We start from the raw sequence: 19,342 nt of genomic DNA, 5'->3' as shown, positions 1-19,342 counted from the left end.
TCCTGCCTGTTATGATGCAGAGGGTACTGCTGGTTAAGATTTTTGTATAGCCATGAAAAAAAAAGTAGATAAAGAAAGATCTTGAAGTAGAACTTTGGGTTTCCAATGATTGTCATAGTTGCCAACTTCTGACATCATTGGAGATAACCTTAGTATAGTAATACCAATTCATTTACACCAAATAACTAAAGCAAACGGTAAATCTTTATTCTTCAATTTCATTCAATACATATTATAATAACAAATAAACCTTATACTCACTGGACTCCAGTGGAGGATGGGAGCTCTCAGGAATTCGTGGAATGTCACTAAAAGAAATAGGGTATGGTGAAAATCCCATTAGCTAAATTAGCCTGCCTGAGGCAATCACAACCACATTTTATTTCAGTGGTGTGAACAATCCTTTTGGGTCTTTACAGGTGTGGAAATGGACAGGAGTTACTATCCAGGCAATTACTAATGTGCATGAATGTCGAACACCACACACACGCCCGTGCACACACACACGCAAACTGCAGTAAAAATAAGTTTTTATATATTTAACAGCAAAACACTTCAACATGACAACAATCAGACTAATATTGTGGCTAAAATTACCACAATATTTTTACTACCAAAACAGCAGGTTTTGGAAATAAAAGAATGTTAAAGGTAATATTTTATTTCAATTCTAGAAAATCAAAATGACACATATTTTACAAATCAGTAATATGCTTTACAAACACATCTGAAAGAGTTTACTGAATGAAAGGGATGAAAACATTTCTTGATAATAAAATAATATGATGAATATCATGGGCAAAGTTAATAAAATGAAAAGGATGAATTGCTTTGGAAATTAAAAATGGTTCAAGCTTGCAACGAAAAAGCTAAAATATTTTATATATGTGAATATATAATTCATATACACATATATAACCCTATATAGAGATTTATATCTCTATACTGAAGTTAGCTAAATATATGGCCATTTACTGTATGATTAGAAAGTGACTCGTGAGAACACCCATTCCTGTCACACTCACAAATTACTCTGAATAAATGTTTACTATAACCTCAGCTTAATCCATTATCCACTGTGACCTTAAGAACCCTGGACCAGCTTGGTTTGGGAAGTGTACTACATAGAACTACTTTACCTCTGGTTTTTCAAAGAGAGTTTAGTGTCAGTTTAAGGAGATTAACAATATGCAAGTATTAACATGACATATTAAAGCAGACTGGAGTTAGCTAGGACCAAAAGAATTAGTAGAATAATGTTAGACTATTATTTAAGAATTTCTAGCCACTTACCTGTGACCTAACTTCACTTTGATTTTTCTTTGTAATTTTTTGGGGGACGGGGGGAACAGAAACAGAAACAGTTTTCTCTGATTATTTTCCTGACTCCTCATTTTCACCTTTTTTGTGCAAAGTAATTTTCATAGCCATCTGCAATATTATACTTCTTACAAAGATAATACCTCCTATGTTGTGTATTTTATAAATACATTTTATTACAATTTTTTGAATAACTAATGATGTATATAAATCAATATTTCATAGGATAATTAAGAGACTAATCTTCAACACCTAAGATCCAAGAAACCAACTATTTATCTTCTGTTACCTTCTTCTAAATTTACCTAGGCAAATAAAAGTAAATTTTTTTAGAAAATCTAGAAGCAATAATTTTTTAGATAGTACAACTTTGAAAACCAGCCACAAAGTCAATTACAGAAATCAGAATTTGGAACTCTAAAACCAGGCACAAGCTTTGGATTTTATGTGTTTGTGAAAGAAAGATGGAGAAGTAGTAAAAAAAATTTTTAAGGTGATTTTGAATCAAAATTTATTAATGTTAATTGCTTCAGTAATATTTTTAGGCATAAATTTCCACATTTACAAACAAGTCTTCTTAATCAGTTCTACTCATTCTACTCACAAGCAAGGTGATAGAATAGTTCCGATATCAATTATAAGCATAAATGCCAAGAATATTATATTTGGCAGGTTGATAAAATTGGTCAATACCTAAAGATGGCTGATATTTCTTACACCATATTGATCAATATATAGTGCATATAAGTTGTATTTGAAATGATTCATGGAATCGCTGTACCACTAAACTATGAATAAATATTGCTTTCTGCTTTAAATTAGTTATAGAACTACATTAAACATAATTATTAAATATAGCAGAATTATTCTTCTAGGATTCTAATAATTTCTCTATTAACTGGAAAGTTGATACCAGATTTGATTTTTATTTAAATATAATCTTTGCATCCCAAATTTCTTTGAATTCCATAATCCATGACAATTTAGGGTTTGGCTACACAGATTATCACTTTTTAAATTATTTTCATACAAAAGTAAAAATAATGAAAATGTTATTCCAGTCCACTTTAATTGTCTGTTTTTTTAAAGTTACCATAAATCAATATTTTAGCTGATTACTTTTAAACCTCTACATATCTGAAAGTATTTGGCAATGTATACAATGCTTGATTTTAATTTTTTTTATACTTTTGATTAATTTTCCAATTTACTTACCTCTTTTCCAGTCTCATATTTACCTCAGCACTAGAACACATGTCATGTAAAACTAATATAAATTATATAGTGTTGCTATTTTTTAAAAAATCTGCATGGAAATGTACAATACTTTTGCAAATGTCTTCAATGTTTACTCTTAATAATCACCACTTAAAATTGTTTATAATCTTGCTTTTATTTTAGAGTTTATATATATTAATGTTATTCTTTGAAATATATGATCATACATATTCAGTCCTTTGAAAATTAGGATGATTATATTTTCTTCCATGTTTTGCATTGACATGTAACATGAGGACAACAAAAATTTAAGACTACTACTTTTTCAGCATAAAAAGTCTTGAACTAATGGCTCTATAGTATTTTAGAGAATAGGGGAAAAATGGAATTACTTCCAAAAATATATTTAAACATCAAGCCAACTATAAATGAGACAATTTAAAATGCCTTCCAAAAAATGACAGACTGGCAAAAAAGAATATTTGGACTTTGTAGATTAGTCAGGAAAAGCTAACAATGTGGGGAACTCTATGCACAAATATAAAAAAAATATCCCATTGGCTGTAGATAATTAAATTATGCTAAAAATTGAAGTTTAAAAAATATTGTACCAATTATTATGACCAACTAAAAAGTTAAAATATTTCACACTTGCTTGATTTTATTGACACTACCCATTGGCAAAATATAGAAAAAGTATTCTATTCTTAATAAAATAATAAACAGTTCATGTAGATATGAAATAATTACTATTTTAAATATCATAAAGAGACATGTTTGTTAGTGACTCCCTTTAAGGAAATACTACTCATTAAATTAGAATTATTAAAAATAAATAGTTTTGTCATTAAAAGAAAATATTTTTAGTTTATATTTCACTTCTGAAAAAGACATATCAATATTTTTTGATATTACAATTTTAAATTGCAGAGCTTCTAATGTAGTGAAGAAAATTCAGTATTTAAGTTGAAAAAATTAAGAAATGTAAAAATCTAAAATGTATGCCCATAATTGAAGAAAAAACTATCCATGTTAACATGTATTGTATGAATGTATAAACTTCTTTTTAAAACCCTGCTAATACATGTAATTTACTAAACTTAAGAAGTAAGTTTTTTTAGCCTTACCCAATAGGCCTTGAAACAATAATTTCAACTTGAGGTTCTGATTTTGATTCTAAAATAATGTTGTAAACTTCTTCATTTGTAGCTCCCGGCAGGGGTTTACCATTCCATTCTAGAACTTCATCCCCTTGAATTTAAAAAAAAGGGTATTTTTTTACCTTATATATTCTGTTTATTTTTCTTATCTTTTCTCTTTTTTAACAAAGAAATGCAAAACATATACAAATAGTTTAATTGTCTAGGCCCTGCTCTCAAAGCAAATTGACTGACATATAATGTCAGCTAAATGGTTCTTCTAAACACTTTTTTCTTTTTTTCTTTCTTTTCTTTCTTTTTTTCTTTTTTTTCTTTTTCTTTTCCCCATAGAATATTACTGGTCACAGGAAACAGTACAATACAAAACTACCTTTATCTTTTGAAATATACCAGAAATAATATAAAAAAATAATCTCATGCTATGGGATGGAATTAGCACAGCCTATTTGGAAACATTAAAAAATAATAATTAGCAGCATGTCCTCCATATAATAAATGCAGGCAGCTCTATATGTGAAAGATTCTTATTGAACTCTGCATAAATCCTGCTTTGTTTTTGGTTGAAGTAGCAATTAACATTTATTAGCATGAATTTTCCAATTATAAGTCATGCTTCATTGTCTTCTCCAGACACACAACAGAATAAAAATGCATGAAAGGATTTGAGTTCATACCCATAGGGCAACGCAGGTAGCTATGGCAAAGTTACAAAGCAAGCAGATGTAGAACTGTTGCATGACAGTTAACCCACTTCCAGATGTTCATAACACACACATTCTATACATAATATATATTGTGAGGATTAAAGTAAAATTAGAAAATATTTTTATAATAATAAAAAATTAATATAGTACTCATTAATTTGTTAAATGCTCTAGGATTAATCAAGGAGAGTAATATGATGTTAAAATATATGAGCTAATACTTATAGTTTATATTTTAACTAGACATTTCACCATAGATCATTTGGGAAAAACTATTTATTTTCATGAATATTTAGAGTAGTTTTAGATCCCAAATGGTTCTCTGCACAGTACCCTTCAATTCACAATGGTAGGCTCTGCTGAAATACCCCAGCCTCAAGGATACTTTGCGGTGTCTTAATTGGTTTTGTTTCTGCTCACGTTGTTTTTCTCAGTGCCTGTAACATTTTAGTAGCTAAGTAAATAGATGTGGAACTGATGAATCAATGTGATCATTATACACATGAAAGCTAATTGCAAGCACGATATCTCTGTTTTTAGGTAGGTCTGCAAAAGGAAGTAGAAAAAATTTGTTTTGCTAGAACTATTTTATTTTTTTCCCAAATGTTGGCTTACTCAAAAATAAAAAATAAATATTTGAAAAGCATATGATGCTGCTTTGGTTTGTAAGAGTATGGTTAGTATCAACAGTTAAATGACTTCTAACAGTTTGACCTAAGAAGTTACCCGGCAAGGTTTTTTAAATAGGCAACGACTACACTTCACTGTTAAAAAAAGAAATACCATATAATTATAAATTTAAAATATATTCAGTCTCTTAAATTTGTTTGACCAAGAAAAGAAATAAAGTTTACATCACGTGAGTGTATACATACGTATGTGTGTGCATGTGTATATGAAAAAATACTTTCTGAAACAATACTTACCCTGATATCTCTTATTCTATCATGTTCTACTTCATTTTTAAAAAAATGGACACAAACCATTAAATTAATGTAACTACCCAGTAATGAGCTGTAGTCATCATTTTGCAAAAGCACTGAATTATAAAATTCTCCTCTTTACAGACAGCAACCTGGGAACGTAACTTTTCATACCGTATTAACTTAATACATGTGTTTATTTACAAATCAATACCTTCCAAACTAAAAGGTATGTGGATAATCTCTTCAGGCAGGGATGTAGATTATGACGACACAAAGATGAAAAGGAAATTTCCTCTGTCCTTGCATTTGGTGGGGGAGAAATAGAGGAATGCTTATTTTTACTAAAATGTTATATGCAATGATAGGAGTTCATCTGAGGAACAGAAGTAGAGCCAGCTGAGTGCTAGGGAGATAGTATTTAGTTACTGTTCCAGGTAGGGTATCAGGAAACACTTTAGAATTAAAGCAACTTTAGATGCATTTTGAAGGATGGAAAGGACTTCAACGGGCAGAGCACAGAGCAGAGAAGTAACCTGGTAGACAGACGCATGGACCAGGTCTTCGAGACGGACAGCTTGCCAGGGACCTGTAGGCAGGCTGCCATGGCAGAAGGTAAGATGAATGGTAATGGAAGTGGCTGGAATGGTTAGCAAAGGACAGAACTACAGAGCTTTGACTTAAGCAGACGATGATGGGGAGACAGTGGAGGGCTTTAATAAGGAGCTTGTCAGTGTCAACTTTGTGTTTTTGATAATTAAAGCAAGTAGTGGCACAGTGCAGAGACTTAAGGGGAAGAAGCTATGGCAAGATTAAAGCAACAATGCAAATACTGAACAAAGGTCATGCTAATAAACGCAGCACTGCAGAGGCCAGTGATGCTTATATGCAAACAGAACGAAGATCATCCCTAAATTATAATGTATATCAAACAGAATATATGATCTAATTTATTAAAACACTTTTTTTCAAATGCATCAATTGCTTGAGGTGAAAAGTCCACTTGTATGTTTTATACTTATTTAAGCTGAGCTCTTAACTTTTTAGTTTAAGTTTCTCAGGCTCTAGGCACATTAAGGGTGATAAATAAATGAAATTTATCACTAAGGGCTATTTTATATAGAAAAAACCCTTCACTGACTCTCTTACGTAATCTTGTATTAAAATACAAAGACAAAATCAAAAGCCATTATGTTTATAATCTGATCTGCAAATTCAGATTTCTATAGCTACATTAGGGCATTCCATTGATTCAAGGAATTCTTATTTTTTTTTAAGAGATTCTCAAACTTTCTAAGGCTGATTTTTCAGTCTTTGAACAAGCAAAGACTCAATTTATTGACACAGTCACTCCTGATTGAGTTACCTTCTTATTAAATCACAACTAGTCCCTGACAGTAAACAACAGTGTACTGTACCTCTACACATCTTCCAAGTTGTACGTATTGCAGATGGAGAAAAATCTCTGATTTGTATTTTCTCCTTATACAACACCTGCATAGGAAGTCTCTATCAAAGAAAAAACCTAAATGATTTTGAACTGATATCCTGGTAATCAATTACAACAAAAATGTCTTTAGCAGTTACAGAACACTTTTCTAAAAGTCTCAGTAATTACAGTCTTAAGGTATAAAAACGGAAAACAGCCTAGAAATGTTCTCTTTCTATGTGCTATGGGTTATTAATCATCAATTCTACAGTTCAGCTTTCTCTGTTTTCATTGTAATTGTCTTTCAAATGAATAAGCAGACACTCCAACCAAAAGATTCCTACTAAACTGTGAAGTAAACCAGAAAAAATGTTAATATGATTTTAACTAAAATGAGGAGTAAACAATTTAACAAAAATAGATTTTAAGGTATGTTGAATACGGTATATCTGAACATATTAAATGATTTTACTATATCATGTTAAGGTTACAGAGTAACATTAGGTAAATTTCCAAATACCAAGAACTAGTAGACCTGCGTGAGTACAATGCATGCCACAACTAAATTAACAAATATTTTATTACATAATCCGTGTAAGAAATGTGATTATGGCTGTATTTTACTAAAAACTACTACTAATAAGTGTTTTGGGACCATTGTGAAAAACCTTAGTAATTATAACAGCTCAAAATATAAACTAAGGAATTAATTGGTGATATTATTTTTTCTACAAGGCTAAATTGTTCTGGATTTTTGTAGCAACAATATGAAGCCATCTACAAAAACTAAGAATCCTACAGCATTTGTATCTATTTATTTTTACACAAATAAAAAAAGATTCCTAAACTTACTCTCTCCAAACCGCTACTGATGTATCGTTGCCTATTATCGCAATCAGTAAATACCCATGTCAGGAAAAAAATCTTTATTCATGCACTAAAATTAGTTAGTTAATTGTTACATATAACTTACCCCAAATTGAAAACCACCAATTCATGCAAAGAGTACACACTGTTTAAATATTAAAAAGAAACTTTACCTGCTCTTAAGTGTCCAACTACATCTGCAAGGCTACCCTTCTTTACTTTGGTGATGAAGGCACCAAGACGTCCTAAGTCAGTCATTTTTCCTCCAACAACCTGGATAATAATAAATTTATAAGTTCCCAAGACTCATATCAAAACATAAGTTTATTACTTTGAGGTATGACTCCTACAGTCTTTTACAATGTATTTAGGATTGAATGTAGGTACATTAATAAACTGAAATATATTTTTGATTAAAACAGTGGCAGTATGTGTTTTTTTTTTTTCTTTTTTTTTTTTTGAAGTAGGTCCCCAACACGGGGCTTGAACTCACGATGCTGAGATCAAGACCTGAGCTGAGATCAAGAGTCAGACACTTGGGGCACCTTTGTGGCTAAGTTGGTTAAGCGTCTATTTTCGGCTCAGATTGTGACCCCAGGGTCCTGCGATCAGTCTTGGGATCAAGCCCATGACAGGCTCCCTGCTCAGTGGGGAGTCTACTTCTCCCTCTGCCCCTCCCCTCTGCCTCTCCCTCTGCCCCTCCCCCCTGCTTCTGCCTCTGCTCCCCCCACTCCCCCCATTCTAGTTATTTCTCTCTCAAATAAATAAATAAAATCTTTAAAAAAAAACTCCAAAACAGTCAGATACTTAACCAACTGAGCTGCCCAGGCATCCCATGAAGTGGCAGTATAGTTTTAAAAAGAAAACATCTCATTATATTTGAGATGCATGTGTCCTAATGAAGTACATGTACTGATTACTTATATTGCCCTAACAATGCAGGAAGACCATGGGTAATGTATATCCTTACAAGACAAGGGCCGGGTCTTCCCTACTTACAGAAGTGTGTGACACAGTTTACATTAGGGTTCATTTTTCTTTATCCTCAAAATTCATACCTACCATTTGAATTACAGTTCTTTTTTTTTTTTTTTAAATATTTTATTTATTTATTCGACAGAGACAGAGACAGCCAGCGAGAGAGGGAACACAAGCAGGGGGAGGGGGAGAGGAAGAAGCAGTGGAGGAGCCTGATGTGGGGCTCGATCCCGAAACGCCGGGATCATGCCCTGAGCTTCGAAGGCAGAGGCTTAACCGCTGTGCCACCCAGGCGCTCCTGAATTACAGTTCTATGTGCACATAATACCCCGCTGTTACATCACTTATCTCTTGTGTATAACTTTAGTAGAATATAGGTCTAAGTCATAAAGACTATGGATTCAAACAAAGAATAGGCTACTTTGGGGAAGGAATTTACTATGGTACAATGAGTAATAGCTAAGTTTATCATTGCTACTGACCATCTGAATGACTTCATCTGAAATATATATGTATTTTAATCTAACTTTTGATGTCTGAGTTATATTACTGAATATTTAACCCTTTTACCTGGCTTTTCCGTCGTAACTAAAATTAAATACATCTGAAAATTTCTAAGTTTAATTTCTCCCAATGCAGGCGCTCAGTATGTATAATTAAAAGTACAAGGCATATTCTCAAAGCTTGGGTTGATCCATGATTCTTTAGGACATGCCCATTAGTGGAGGTGATCAGAATTATCGCATAGCAAGAGAAATTAATGATAATAACCAATAAGGTGATATTATTAAGCACATTAACTGAAGAAAGGTTTTAATTGAATTAATAGTCAATGGTTTTGAAGAGGTCAAACTACCACACAAATATAATACAATATCTTGGTAAATAATTTTAAAGCCGATCTTCGAATGCTTCTCTAAATTTCTGAAAGCAAATAAAATCATGTGATTTAACACATACATGCACACACATAATAAAACAAAATGTGTATGTATATTTTTTCCTATAATAAAACATAATCTTTTGCAATTAATTAGTTTTTCATCATATCTGTTGGCAGTCAGTTAATATTTTTAAAAGATACATTCTACTCTTTTGGTATTACCATAAATTCTATTGTACTTAGAAAACAATCTAATGATGTTTTATGTTGCTTGTCAGGATACAATAAAATCATGCAGTTCACATTATCTAACTTTACTACCATCCATTAAAATCTTTTTAATGTAAAAATCATCCTTGAACTTTATACTCAGATAAAAATTCTTTATTTTGCTCTTTTTTATGGAAGTTTTCTATCACATCTGCATGTCATATTAATAAAATGATTTTAAAATATTAACCCAGATAATAACACTAACTCTACCATAAGATATCAATCTATTAACAAGATCTATTCACTAGGAGGACTTTATTTTGGAGAAGAGAGGAGGATATTTAAAAATCATTGTCAGAAACTTTGTTGAATGCAGTCCAAACTGTAATCCAGCCTTAAGAAACACTTTAAACCAGCATACTTACTTTCAGACCCAGTAATGCTCCTGATTCTTTGGGCATGGTTGTTCTCTTGTTAAGAATAACACGTCCAATTAATCGGTCCCCCTCTTTAGATGGTTGCCACGTTACAGGATGCTATTAAAACATGAATAAAGTTAAAAAAAAGATAAGTTGTTTTCTTTCCTATAGACACATAATTATTGGTTGTAGCATGATGTGATTTCCTCAGTTACAGGCACTCTAGAGGGAATTCTTTATTCTGGTGGGTTCTACCCTAGGCTTAGAACAATTTGCCTTGACAGCTACGTTTTATTTGTACTAGACTCTTAAACTAAATAGTTCTAAAAAGTAGTCAGCAATTAAGTAATTCTCTAAAAAATTCTTCAGAAATAATTTGAAATTTAAAATAAATCTGTTTATATAAAGAAAACTGATTCTGTATTTTGAGTTGTTGTTAATGTTGATATCATTACCCAAATAATATCTCGTTTATATATAGTCATCATTTAATAACTGCTTTTTACTTCCCTTCTAAACTGCACTGCCTTAAATGAAACGAATATTTTTCTCTCTTAAAACATATAATGAAACAGAGTAAGATTGCCATCTACCACGTATCAAACATAGGACAATGAACAGCACATATTGTCCCTAAGCTCCAAACTTTCATTTCCCAGAAAGCTTACCGAACTAATAGGTGATGTTTCCCGGCTATGCCACGTGGCAGGATCCAACCAGTAATAATCCAAATCACCTGCACCGCAGGAAAAAAATGAAAAGTGCAATGATTTAAAGTGGAGAATGCATCATTTTCAGTATGACTTCTTCAGTCTATGAAGTAAAGGGTTATGAGTATCAAAATCTTGAGTGTGTACATCCCAGAATGATACACTCTTTCATTGCAAAGGCTGCGACCTCAATCCTTGGAATGAATGTGTGCTACAAATGCACTTAATACAACATACTAACTTTTATACTCATTAATCAGTCTAGAAACACACATAAAAAGTACTGAAAGAACTGGATTAACCCACTCCACCCTCCCTCAACAGGCTAACCATACCAAGGCACAGCCTACCATCTAGTGATACTGGCAAAAATTGTATTCACCGAACTCAATCAAGTAAGTATTGAAACTTAGTCTCTCTACTCCTCTGAACTATATCATATCCTTTCAAAATCAGTCTCTGGTCTCTATCCTCTTCCCTCATCAGCTGACAATAGGGTATACATTTTAGCACACAGTATTGAATAAATTAAGTATCAAGAATAACTTTTAATAATAGTACAATACAGTGAACAGAAAATTCAGTTTTACTAAAGCCAGAAAAAAGACTTAAATATCCTAATTTTTGTAAGCATGAATTTATGAATCTCTAATTTCAATTTTTTTGGGCTTAAAAATAAAATACTAAAGAAAGCACCTGAGAGAAAAGAAAAAAATTAATGGAAAGCAGCAGCGCTTTCAGTATTTGCATAGGAGAAAGGCCAGCATGGGTGAATGTGAGAATAAATGATCTTTTACATTTTAAATATTAGATTAAATCAATGAAAAATTTTCTACTGATGGATCTTGAAAGAGAAAAATATTAAGAAAGTGAGTCAAGCATGCCAACTAACAGTGAGATATCTAGCTGAGTATTGGGAGAATGCATTTGGCTGGTATCTGTGAAGGTCGTAAGCAAAGAATTGTACATAGATGACAGGCATGGCCAATAGAGGCACTATAAAAGAAATGTGATAGAAAATGTAAAAATGTTTAAAATCTGCAGGCATAAAAAATCCATACACCTCTTAGTGGCTGCTTCCCTTTTCCTTTTAAATAATATTTTGGAAAAGCTGAAGGAGAATGATATATATACTGCAATAAATACTACAATGTTCTTCAAATATGTCATGTACATGATAGTATATTCTGGGAAGGGGTGAATATTAGAAACTGCGTTAGCAGAAACTATATTCGGTTTCTGTTTCACACAGAGTCCATATCGCTTTCAAAATCACATACTTTAAAATGTGTACATGGCTTGGTGCCGAAGATTACAGATTTCTACTCTTCTTCTGGCCACCTCAGTTAATGGAATGTAAGGAAAGTTGTGAAAGGACAGGGTTTTGTTTTTTTTTTTTTTCCTCTTTTACTTTTACTGTTTGTAAAACTTCATGGTTTTTTAAATTTTTTCTTTGAATATAGCTGACAGGCAATGTTAACATTAGTTTTACACTCACAACAGAGTGATTCAACATCTCTCTACGTTATGCTATGCTTACCACAAGTGTAGCTGCCATCGGTTAGAATACAACACTATCATAATGTTATTGATTATATTCCCTATGCTGTACCTCTTATTCCCATGACTTATTCATTCTGTAACTGGAAGCCTGTATCTCCCACTCCCCTTCACCCATTTTGCCCATCCCTTGCCCACACACTTATTTTTAAAGTTGCTTTGTCCTTAGTATTATGACACTGTTCCTCTTGAAAGAAAAACTATGTACCATAATATAAAATTGTAAGTACTTTTAAGTAGGAACTACAAATATCATTCAAAAGATTATAACAGTTCATAAAGCTTTTTCCCTAAAATTTCATATATGTAGGAGTAAGAAAGTCTGATGATTTCTTAAATGCTGACTCATTCTGAAATACTGTGACAAATTAAAAGAATCACTGGGATTTGTGGGGCTTAAAGAAGAAAATTAGTCATTAAGTTGAAAGCTGAGCTGCTCTGAAAAGTCTTTGAGGTTAAAAAAATGACAAAATCCATCCCATTTTAAAGACTTCAAGGGAAGTTTTTTGTATTTTTCAATAACTTAGATTTTTTTAAAAGTTTTTTAATTTAAATTTCAGTTAGTTAACATAGAGTGGAATATTAGTTTTAGGTATACAATACAGTGATTCAATACTTCATACAACACCCTGTGCTCCTCACAAGTGCACTCTTCAATAACTTAGATCTTAAAAACTGTACTTCTTATTGGGATCATTCTCTGGCTCACGCACCAATTCCTCCTATGGTGGTTCAACCCTGTGTTTCACTCATCTTGTCCTAAGAAAATCTGGTTATACATATCTGATGAATGTCCCCTGTGCACAAAGTGCTCCTTATACAAAGAACCAAAAGCTGATGCTTCTGGTACATGATCTTGAATGGCGAGTCTAATTTAATTGGATTAAGATGGGATAATTTTGGTCATACATAGTATTGTTGATATCTACTAAAAGTTGCTACTAAATGTAAATTAAGAGGGCATTCAATATTTCAGTATACAGTAATATTTGTATATATTTTAGTATACAGTTACACCTCCTTCACATTCCGAACAGTTTCTAACAGTTTTCTTACCACAAATTTCATTATCACTCATTAGATTATAACATTTTTGCTTAAAGACTTACAAAAAACAAATTCTAAAATCTAAATATGTAGTTTTAAACTTATTTTTCTTCTTTCCATGTAGTTACTAAATTTTAAAGATATTATTGACTTTTTAAGTACTGTAATTTGTCTTTATAAGTCACATTTCTCCATTATTAATGGACTAAGCAACACTCAACAAAACTTTCTCCTAAAATAATCAGAATCTGGTATTTCATTAATATAAATCATTTTCCTTGATTATTTTTCTAATAGGTGACTAAAGAGATTGATTTCCAAGTAGCATGGCTACAAAATGATAAATTCAGGGTATTTTCTTATGGACTTAATACCAAACCATTTTGGTTTTAATATTCAATATAACTATAAAGGAACAAATTTACTATTATTATTTAGATCCAGGGAATATATCAGATGCTTGAGTCTACTGAAATGGCTCAAGTTCATAAAGAGCCAAAGTTCAATGACGTATTATAATTTTGAGTATTATTTTCTGTTAAGACTTTAAAAACAGACTTTTATCCTATCCCTTATGAAAAAGTAGTTAACTAAACTTAATAAATAAGCACACAACTTTCACTGCATGAATAAAAGTCAGCTAACGGACTCCTGAGCCTTCTGTAAAGAGAACCAGCTTTTCCTAACCCAGGTCATTACAATTAGAGAACATAACAGTGCGCAAACATGTACCTCTAGGATTTAAAATTTTGTATCTTGTGATATTTAATGTCAAAGCACAATGGACTAATCAGCTGAACAAAAATGCTTTCTAAATCATACAGATGCATGACTGTGTGTGAGTATATTAAAACCATAAAGAAAAAACCATAATTCTGATTTCACACAATAAATGCCTAACAATTTACATGATAATTACATTTGACCAAGTGGAATGTGTATCTAATGTGTAGGTAGTAAACAAAAGGTTATCTACACCAAAGCATTTAAGTAATAGACAGTTTGGACTTCTTTTCTATTTGCAGAAGAAATATACAGCATATTTTTAACCTCATTATAATGAATGGTGATAAAAGATGGGACTGAAACTGATTTCAAGACTGACTCACAGTAACTGTGCACAATTCCAAATGCATATCTATAACTGTGCTACTTGCTATCTCAAAGAAAATTATTCTTCCTATATAGTACAGATTGTTGGTATCCAAAGAAATTATAAAATTCATAGACCAAAAATCAGCAGAATCATCTTTACAAGAGATTTCCTATATCCCTTAAACTGTTTCCCTTTTTTATTTCTGTTTATCCTCTATAGTAGGATGTGTGTTGGGACTAAGTAAAATTAAATAAACCCTCGTATGCTTTATTATAGCATAGCACATAGACAAAATACTTGGTAAAAATATGTTTGTTGAATAGACATTCATGTTGAATAGACATGCAGTGCACACACAAAAACCAACTCAAGTTCTAAGAATGAGTTTTAAATTTGAGACAAGGTAGGGTATTTTATACACTGAGTACCATGGGTCAACACACAGGAGTTAATAAATATTGCTTTGGTTATAATGTGACAAAAACTTTATACATTTTAACTCATTTTAATATTTTACAAGGGCCTTCTTTTCATAGATAGGAATTAAAATCCAAAGTCTAAGAACTGAGAAAAGAAATCTTAACTTCTGATTATTATAATGAAAACACCATTTTGAAATAACTCCCTCTTATTTTAGAAGTCTATTTCAGATAGTCCCATGCCTACAAAAGTCATGTGTCTGCTCCCACCCCTAAATTAAAAATTACAATGGCGCTAACTTTGAAATAAATAAGCCATAGTTTGCTAAACAGTACGGCGAAGTCCCAGAAAGCCTCATTTTACTTAAGTTAAATTAGCAGTCAGGGATAAGAAACAAATATTATTTAATAGGTCTTAGAAGCCAGGCATTAAAATAAAATGGGAAGATATACTTGCTAAATTTAATTATGAATAACATAATCAGTGAAATACTAAAGCCTATAGAAATAAATACTATGTGTATGCAAAATCAATAAATTATCATTCACTACTGAATTACTACCAGTCTAAGTCCCTAGAATAGTAAAAACATTGTTCCTCAAACACTTTTTGGTGATTTCATTCAATATACACACTAATGTTCACTCCACAGTTTGACAGCAAATGCTGCATAATTAAGGAATTTGTGTCCCTTGAGGCATGGCTAGAGGCATCTCCAAACCACTGGTCTTCAGCAAGAACCTCTCCAAAAATTTTAAGTGATATAAATTCCAAATTCTAGTTTTGACCCAGGACACACACACACACAAGGTGCCACTTGCTGGAAGAATTACATTATATCCAGGTTGTAGGGATTCACTAGAGTGGCTGTTCCCTGAATGCTTGTTAGAAATTTCACTTTCAAAATTCCCCTCTGTTAGCAACTCTGCTTCTATCAGAGAACCAACAATGCTACTCTTTCTCAGATATGAAAGTCTGATGGTTCAAGTAAATGCATCCACTATGATTTATGAAGTTAATGAGGTGCCAAAGATGTTTGTATTCAGAAACCGTTTATACTCAATAGAAACTCCAGAGTTGAACTACCTCCAAAGAAAGATGAGATATTTGTGTAAGGGCCTGTGGTGCCATCTCTGTTTAATGCTGCTAGGGCACGGGAACAGAGGCTTGGTAGCTGATCTAGAATTTCACGAACATATTTGGTGGAGTTGGTACTTTTCTGGTTATTTTGTGTACTTTTCGGTGAATCTGAGCACTAATGGAACACCAACCCTATGACCACACAATTCTACAGAGCAGTTATGCGGAACTCAGAATCAACACTTCTGACTCACTCTGAGCTCAGGCATTCAGATCGTCCCTGTACTTCAGAGGTAACTCCAGCAGCGTTCCACCGCTCTTGTGAGGGTAGTCTGGGATAAAGCTTACCAACTCTACAGCACCACAGAAATGCAAGTTGTCATTACAGTGTAAAAAATAGACTAAAAACTATTTCCAATAATAATACTGATAAGCACCTCTGTCAATTCTAAAGCCAGGTAAAAATTAAGGAACTGCCCCACAGTTTACTTATTTGAAAACTTGAAAAATCAGAGAACCTCACTCTATTTCAATTCCCCCATTAAGAGTGTTATATCTTATCTGAAACTAATAATTATGTTTTTTTCTTATAAAACACAAAAAAACAGCTTTTGTATAATAAGAGCATTTTACTTGACATTAGAGATTTGTGACTCTATTCCTAACTGCCATATTCTTGATAATATCCCATCATCTATAGAAACCTTGTCCTCCTCTATAAACAGGGGATAATGCTACTTTCTTGCACACGTTTCATGAGGATTAAATGAGATATGCCAGCTTTGTAAATTATGAAGGACTTCAGAAATAGATTTTATCACAACTAAAATGAGGAATATGAAATCACAGGTGTTAGAGATCACACTTATAGGTAATTAACTATCATAACTAAAATACATATAGTATCAGTAATCTCTGCAAAGGATGCTCTGAAGTAGGCTTAGAAAAATGTTAAAGTCACTTTGTTTACAGAAATCATTAATTGGCCTGGTGTAAAACCGATGCTCAAGTGTTCAGAATGAATGAATATAGAAAAAGTAACATACATCTTCCTGTTAATTTCCATAAAGCCAAGGTGAGCCTAATGTATTAAGAAAACGGTTGTTTTTATAGTATAGTCAGGTGATCTATACATTAAATACATAGATTAACCCCTAACTAAAAATATCTGGACTGTGAAGTAATTAATTTGATCAGAATGCACAATGTACCCCTACTGTAAAATTAAGTATTTTGTCATTTCTTCGTTAAATGATCATGTTTTAATGTGGGAGAATGAAACACACATCTATCAGCAAAATATCTGTGACTGAATTACTCTGTATCATGGAACATGGTAGGCTGTTACAATCCTTCATCTTTTTTTTTTTTTTTTCCGATGACTCAAGATATCCTTGAAAATGTTTCCTTGAAAGCAGCTTGTATTATACCTTAAAAATTATTTGGTATAGAAATTAGTTATGGAGGGGCGCCTGGGTGGCGCAGCGGTTAAGCGTCTGCCTTCGGCTCAGGGCGTGATCCCGGCGTTATGCGATCGAGCCCCACGTCAGGCTCCTCTGCTATGAGCCTGCTTCTTCCTCTCCCACTCCCCCTGCTTGTGTTCCCTCTCTCGCTGGCTGTCTCTATCTCTGTCGAATAAATAAATATAATCTTTAAAAAAAAAGAAATTACTTATGGAATACATTTTAATATTTATATCCTAATAGGTTAAAAGCATCCTACCTTCCTGAGATTCCTTTTTTCAGTTTATAATCCTTGCGAAATCACCTAAACATTAACAAGATGGATGGTCTTTAGAAAACAACTATAAGTTTAAATATGTATTAGAGTCACCCTGAATGATGGGGTTTTGGAAAAGCACAGAAAATTTTGTAGATTTACTTTAAGTAAGCTAAAAGACAGTGAGAAGTAAAAAGGTATTTGAGATAGTTAACATTGGTCATCAGCTTAATTTTTCCTAGTTTAGAAAAATATATAAACTTAGATTTTTGAGACTATATGAAGCATCAGAGTTCAGAAACACTTCCAAAACACCATGATGCATGATTACATCCTTATTTTTTATCTCTGCACTGACATGATGCTGCAGTCCTCAAAAGAAGTTGATTAATTAAAATTCCTGAAAGTTCTGAACAACAACAACAAAAAACCACACATGCACACTCGCACACACACACTTGTGCCTTAGAATAACAAGGGATGTTCATGGTCTTCAGGAAATCTAAACCAGGCTGCATTTATTATCTATATTAAATGACAATAAAAATGTATCTAAAGAAAAGTCTAAGATCACTGATGACAGGGCAAAAAGATGTCTACATATAATAGCTTAGAGAGAAATAAATTTCATGTGTAAATATGGTTTGAGGCCTAATGACTGAGAAATTTCTTTCCCAGAATCTATATATACAAGAGAAAGTACCCCAGATAAACAGGAGAAACACAGAATTAACAAACTTAGGGAAACTTTTTTTCTTTTTTCTGACACAATGACTCTACATAAATAAGAATTTTGGAAGTGCTGCACATAGGAGGGAAATATTTAACTGCAACTTTCCAACTGACCAGGCTTCCACATTGAGACTGAGTATTCCATTCATGTGGGAGAACAGGTTGTCACGTGCAAAGCCTCGGAATAACCAGCCAGGAAACCCTGTGGAAAAAATCGGGGTTTATATGTTTTCATTGTTTGGGGACTGGATATTAACCACAGGTTTAAGAAATTGTAGTGTTGGGCAAGTTCACAGCAGAAACATTACAAGAAAGCACTCTAGATGTAACTATCTTTGATAAAGGAAAATGTCAGCCTTTATCCAGACCTCACACCCCGGCAACACTAGCAAAACAATATTAATTTGCAATAATGATTCTGAATGTCAAAGCAACTTCTGCCTGCCTCTACATCCCAAAGACATGGAAATGAAAAAATACAGAGATTGATACATTATCACAGTTTAAGTGATACAAATAACAAGAATAATAGATGATAAGATGAATTCTAACGGCACACATAACAAAATGGGAGTACTTATGAGGGACTGATACTGCTTATTTAAAAATATGTAGTTAAGTCATAAAATAGTAGGAAATAAATATACTCTAGCAAACATTTTTGGTTATATAAACAGATGTTTTAAAACCAAAGCTCTATCAAAGAAAGTTACTATAAATATTGGGTTTTCCCCCCTTAATTTTTTTATATTTGCTTTTTTTATTTTAGCTATTCAAACAATTTATAGGGGTTCCTGGGTGGCTCAGTCATTAAGTGTCTGCCTTTGGCTCAGGGCGTGATCCCAGGGTCCTGGGATCGAGCCC

At 32.6% G+C, this 19,342-nt stretch overlaps 1 protein-coding gene across 48 annotated transcripts in view; it reads right to left on the bottom strand.

Moving 5' to 3' along the window:
- Window positions 1-19,342, bottom strand: part of RIMS1 (regulating synaptic membrane exocytosis 1) — a 721,356-nt gene that overhangs the window by 147,537 nt on the left and 554,477 nt on the right. For 33 of the 48 annotated variants that reach the window (XM_034647842.1, XM_034647848.1, XM_034647851.1 and 30 more), the window contains exons 6-10: window positions 10,783-10,850; window positions 10,121-10,231; window positions 7,795-7,894; window positions 3,666-3,789; window positions 262-308 (exon numbers count right to left, since the gene is read on the bottom strand). In XM_034647842.1, coding sequence (XP_034503733.1) covers window positions 262-308; window positions 3,666-3,789; window positions 7,795-7,894; window positions 10,121-10,231; window positions 10,783-10,850 — 450 coding nt within the window. Of the gene's footprint in view, window positions 1-261; window positions 309-1,293; window positions 1,321-3,665; window positions 3,790-7,794; window positions 7,895-10,120; window positions 10,232-10,782; window positions 10,851-19,342 lie in introns of all 48 variants that reach the window. The other 15 variants (XM_034647841.1, XM_034647840.1, XM_019796825.2 and 12 more) reach the window with 1 other exon arrangement.

This window comes from Ailuropoda melanoleuca, chromosome 19, assembly GCF_002007445.2.
Source record: "Ailuropoda melanoleuca isolate Jingjing chromosome 19, ASM200744v2, whole genome shotgun sequence".
In the NCBI taxonomy this organism is placed as follows: Eukaryota; Metazoa; Chordata; class Mammalia; order Carnivora; family Ursidae; genus Ailuropoda; species Ailuropoda melanoleuca.
Note: the sequence above shows the minus strand (reverse complement) of the source record. Positions and strands in the feature narration are given on the sequence as shown.